Here is a 5,405-nt window from a genome sequence, read left to right as displayed (position 1 = left end):
CAAGCCTCTGCCCTCAGGGCTGGGGCTCCAAGGCGTGCAGCCCCTCCTGTGCAGGCAGAGCTGCAGCAGAGCCGTGGGGCAGCTCTGCAGCCCCGGGCCCAGTTCCCTCTGCAGAGCACAGGGCTGGGAGCAGCTGCCTGGCCCTGGGGGCTCTGGCAGGGGGCACAGCTGGCTCAGGGTGATGCTGTCCCCAGTGCCCGGCTCTGGGCAATGCTGTCAGTGCAGCCAGGGAAGGAGCTGCATCTCCCTCAATCCAATGCCATCATAAGGACACTTTGAAATCTCCTCGAGATTTCAGTCCAGGCTGGGAGCTCCAATCCAGGGTGCCAACCTGTCCTAGAGCATCTCTGAGTTATAGGATTGCTGAGGGAAGGCAGAGGTGTTCTGACACTGAAAATGCTGCTGGGTTGGTGAAATGAGCAATGTGAGACCTTGGCTATAAATGTGGAGCTGGGCTCTCCATTTGATAAAATTGAAAGCCCAAAGAAACTCCAAACACAATCAAGTGAGACCTTCTCCCTCCAGTCTCCACTCATTATCTTGCCACAGGGAACTCACTCTGTTATACCAAGGGCAGCAGAAATGCCGAGGGTTTCTGATATCCTGGAAGAGCAGGAGAAACATGGGGAGAGCTTAAAAAGAAAATGTCAGAACTCTTAAACAGACAAGTGTGTCCATGTGTTTTAAGAAGAGGGTGTATGGGAAATGGCTTTGATTTTGGTTATAGACATCTCCTCAAACACTTCACTGTCCTTTCCTCATGAACAGGTTCCCATGTGCAGCCCCAGCAAATGTCCAACAGCAGCTCCATCAGGCACTTCCTCCTGCTGCCATTGGCAGACACGCGGCAGCTGCAGCTCCTGCACTTCTGCCTCTTGCTGGGCATCTCCCTGGCTGCCCTCCTGGGCAACGGCCTCATCATCAGCGCCATAGCCTGCGGCCACCACCTGCACATGCCCATGTTCTTCTTCCTGCTCAACCTGGCCCTCACTGACCTGGGCTGCATCTGCACCACTGTCCCCAAAGCCATGCACAATTCCCTCTGGGACACCAGGGACATCTCCTACACAGGATGTGCTGCTCAGCTCTTCTTCTTTCTGTTCTTCATTGCAGCTGTGTTCTATCTTCTAACCATCATGTGCTACGACCGCTACGTGTCCATCTGCAAACCCCTGCACTACGGGACCCTCCTGGGCAGCAGAGCTTGTGCCCACATGGCAGCAGCTGCCTGGGCCAGTGCCTTTCTCAATGCTCTCCATCAAACGGCCAATACATTTTCCCTGCCCCTGTGCTATGGCAATGCCCTGGGCCAGTTCTTCTGTGAAATCCCCCAGATCCTCAAGCTCTCCTGCACACACTCAAACCTCAGGGAATTGGGGCTTCTTGCTGTTAGTGCCTGTTTAGCATTTGGTTGTTTTGTGTTCATGATTTTCTCCTATGTGCAGATCTTCAGGGCTGTGCTGAGGATTCCCTCTGAGCAGGGACGGCACAAAGCCTTTTCCACCTGCCTCCCTCACCTAGCAATGGTCTCCCTGTTCATTAGCACCTCATTTTTTACCTACCTGAAGCCCCCCTCCATCTCCACCCCATCCCTGGATCTGGCCCTGTCAGTTCTGTACTCAGTGGTGCCTCCAGCCTTGAACCCCCTTATCTACAGCCTGAGGAACCAGGAGCTCAAGGCTGCAGTGAAGAGACTGATGACTGGATGGTTTCAGGACCATTAAACTGATGGTCAATTTCTGCAAATCACTTGTAATAAAAGTCATCTTTGATTCTTCTTTTTGGTTTCATATTGGTGGTCCTTTTTCTTAGTTTAACTTCTTAATGTTGTCCACAAAGTAATGTTATTGTTTGTGACATAGGTCATTTTGTTTCTCTCCACCTTCCCTGTGACCACAGACTCTGTCAATGAAGGGCTGTTCTCTTGGTGGCTTTAAAGGAACTAAAGGATCTCCCAGCAGAGTGTTCTGCAGAGATGCCCTTTCGTTGCCTTCTCTGGAGCTGCAGCAGCAATGTCTGTGTGCAGAGCTGGGGCAGATCAGGGCTGGCCCAGCAGCTGTGCCCAGCAGCAGCAGCAGCACTTGGTGTTGCCAGTGCTGCTGCCGTGGCCCTGCCCCGCTGCCCTGCTGGCCCTGGTGTTGCTGCAGGGCCTGAGTGCTCTCGGGGCCGGGCACAGCCCTGGGGGTGGCAGTGCCGGGGCTGCAGCAGGGACAGGCCATGGGCACTGCTGGGGCAGCGCTGACGCCTCAGCCCAGGGCCTGGGGCTCCAGGCTCCTTGCCCAGGCTCTCTCAAGAACACACCCAGGCCAATGTTCAGCACAGAAAACCCCTGTGAGCAGCCCCAGGCTGGCCGTGGGCAGGCTGGGGGCAAACAGCATGGCTGGGGCTCTGCAAGGGCCCTGGGGCAGATGGGAAGGAGCAGCAGAGCAGGGGCTGATCCATCCCCAGAGTGCTGGACAGCCCAGGGCAGCGTCCCAGAGCGTCCTCATGGAGCTGCCAACAACATCCCCCCTCTGCAGCCCTGGCCTCTCCCCCAGCTCACACAGGTGCCCCATCCTTGCAGGCACAGACACAGCAGCACTGGCTCAGCAGCCCCTGTTTGCATTGCACACAGCAGGGGGAGCACCCCCATGCTGTTGGTGTGGGGACATGAGCCTGAGGGAGCACAAATGCCATCAGCCCCTGGGGCCAGCAAGGGCTGGGGGACACCAGGGAAACCACTCAGCTTTGTCCTGGCCTCTGCAGTCAGCCAGAAAGTTTGTTCCCATCAGCTGGGAGTTTCCTGTGCTACTGCAGACGCTGTTGCTCAGAGCCAGGGCTGCCTGGCAGCCGCCCCCAAACTGCCCTGGGCATTTCCTTGGATTCACCTTTGCTTTCTTTCCTCTTTCCTGATCCAGATTTCTTCCTATTGCCCACCCCTGTTCCCTACCCTGCAAAAAGCCCATCCCTGTTTGCCCTTTCCTCTCTGGCCCCACTCCCCATTGCAGTTCTTGACTTGGCACCATGGGAACGTCCCGTGGGCAGCAGGATCATCCTACAAGTGCTGCAGGAATTGTCTGCAGGCTCCTGCAGTGCCTGGTGCTGCTCCCTTGCCAGAGGCACCCCAGGCCAGGGGGGCACATCTGGGCTGCTGTGTCTGCCTCTGGGGCTCCCTGTTCTGGGCAGTGAGGAGGAGCTGCAGAGGCTCTGCAGGACTGACAGGATGGGCTTTGGGGCTGGGCAGGAGAAGCTGAGGGACCTGGGCTGCTGGAGCTCCTGAAGAGGAGGCCCAGGGCTCATCCTGCAACTGCTCCAAGGGTGGTTTCCGAGAATTCCAGAATCAGCAAGAGTGGAAAAACCATTGAGATCATCAAGTCCAACCATTCCCCTGACACTGCCTTGTCTCCCCTGAGCCTCCTCTTCTCCAGGATAAACACCCCCAGCTCCCTCAGCCACTCCTCACAGGACTTGTGCTCCAGATCCCTCCCCAGCCTTGTTGCCCTTCTCTGGACACGCTCCAGCTCCTCCATGTCCTTCCTAAATTGGGGGCCCAGAACTGGACACAGCACTCAAGGTCCTGAGCAGAGGGGACTAATCCCTGCCCTGCTCCTGCTGGCCACGCCATTCCTGATCCATAGGAGTGCCAGTGGTTGGATGAGGGAAATGGTGGGGAGGGGGTGGGTTCAGAGTGTGATTGATTGTCAGCCATGAAGTGTCTCGATTTTCATACCTATTCAGGCTGTAGTAGAAGGTTCTCTGGGTCAATATCAATTGGACATTGCTGATATCAATCTACATACAAGAATAGAAAACAGGAAAAAACAGTTCACTTTGCATTGTTTCCAATACAATATATTAACTTTAAATTAACTTTTGAAGTCTGTCTTATTAACCACAGAAGATTTGAAAACTTAATTTTTTCTCAAGGGCTTCTCTTGTTCAGGTGTTTTGAACAAATGTTTTGTGATTTTCTCACTAAATTCCTGAAATAAAGAGCTCAAGATAGAAGAGGCCTCTGGAAGAGTAAAATTCATCAGCAACCTCCAAGTGGCTGAGGATCCATCCCCATCAGAGCAGCAATGAACAGAAATGGGCACAGCTTTGTTGCTGCCCCAGCTTTGGCATGGGCCCTGGGCCTGGAGCAGGAGCAGCTCTTGAGGGCCCCAAGGCCGGGGCTCTTGTGCTGCCCCGGGCAGATGGGATGGCAGCAGGGGCTGCAGAGCTCTCAGCACCTCAGGCAGAGAGGAGCAGGGCAGCCAGGGAGCCTCCTTTGGCCTTGGCCAAGCACCTTCCCCCATGGCTGGGGCTGAGTCCTGTGGCAGCTGCAGCTGCTGCTGTGCCCTTGCCAGGGGCTGAGAGCGTGGGGCAGTGCCCAGAGCAGCCTGGCCTGAGCAGAGCTGTGGGGCCAGAGCCGGCTGGGCTGGGCTGGGGAGAGGCCCTTGGTGCTGCCCAGAGCTCAGGGCAGCTGGCAGAGCTTGCAGGGAGCTGGGCTGGGCTCAGAGAGCCTGGCCCAGAAACCATAAGTGTCCATCTCAGCCTGGCTGAGCGTGCAGGGGCAGGACTCAGGCCAGGCCTTGTGGGGCAGGGCCAGCGCCTGTGCAAGGCATTGCAAACAGGCAAGTGCCCTAGAGAGGAGCCTGCTCTGTGCCCACCCACCTGATTGGTTTCATGCTGTGAGCTGCAGGAAGTTGCCCAATCATTCTGAAGTTAAAAAAAATATATCATTAGTCATAATTTTAATTGTGTTTATATCTATGACAGAATTATCTTATCGTATGTCTTTGTCTAAAACTGTTCCTGTACAGAAATCCCTGGGGCATAGTGGACATGTCAGATGCTGCTGGGACATCACAGTGAGCTGAGGGAAGAGCTGTGATCGTTATTAAACTGTTCAAATGTTCAACTTCTGTTTGTTGGCAAGAAACCTTTCTGTGCCTCTGAGTGTCACCAGTCCCTGAGCCCAAAGGACACAAACCTGATGAGTTGTGGTTCCCACTGCAGGGGCTGCACTTGGACCTTGGTTCTGCACAGCTCTTCATCCCCTTTCTCTCTTTTCCTCCCACTGGGCATGGCGGAAGCTCCTGACTTCAGTGTGTGACTTGTGTGTGCAAAGAGCAAATCTAGGCAGAATCAGGGCAGGGAGAGTTTGGGGGACCTTGAGATCTGTGCTGGGCACAGAAGATGTTTTCCATTTCTCTGAGACTGTCTGCTGTGGAAAGTGGATTTATTATCCAGCAGAGGAATGACTTTTGCATTTGATGGAGCTGTGCCTTCCCTTGGCTTTGTTGGCTGACAAGAAATGAACATCCCTCTGGGTCTCGGGCAGCTCCTTCTCCAAGGAAAGCAGGTGGGAGTTGGAGCCAAGGAGCTGAAAGCTGCAGGTGCAGCCTGGGCTGGAGGGAGCTCAGATCTGCACAAGGCTGCTC

At 55.0% G+C, this 5,405-nt stretch overlaps 1 protein-coding gene across 1 annotated transcript; it reads left to right on the top strand.

Moving 5' to 3' along the window:
- The first annotated feature begins 791 nt into the window (after positions 1 to 791).
- On the top strand, positions 792 to 1,724 carry LOC141729932 (olfactory receptor 14J1-like). The gene has a single exon (XM_074546592.1). It carries the CDS (start codon positions 792 to 794, stop codon positions 1,722 to 1,724), a length of 933 nt encoding a protein of 310 aa, XP_074402693.1.
- The last annotated feature ends 3,681 nt before the right edge of the window (positions 1,725 to 5,405 follow it).

This window comes from Zonotrichia albicollis, chromosome 8, assembly GCF_047830755.1.
Source record: "Zonotrichia albicollis isolate bZonAlb1 chromosome 8, bZonAlb1.hap1, whole genome shotgun sequence".
NCBI classification, from domain to species: domain Eukaryota; kingdom Metazoa; phylum Chordata; class Aves; order Passeriformes; family Passerellidae; genus Zonotrichia; species Zonotrichia albicollis.
The sequence above is the reverse complement of the archived record's forward strand: the minus strand, read 5'-3'. Positions and strand labels throughout refer to the sequence as shown.

What these genes read in the sequence shown, in the direction of transcription:
- LOC141729932 (XM_074546592.1), top strand. Translation starts at nt 792, where the DNA reads ATGTCCAACAGCAGCTCCATCAGGCACTTCCTCCTGCTGCCATTGGCA.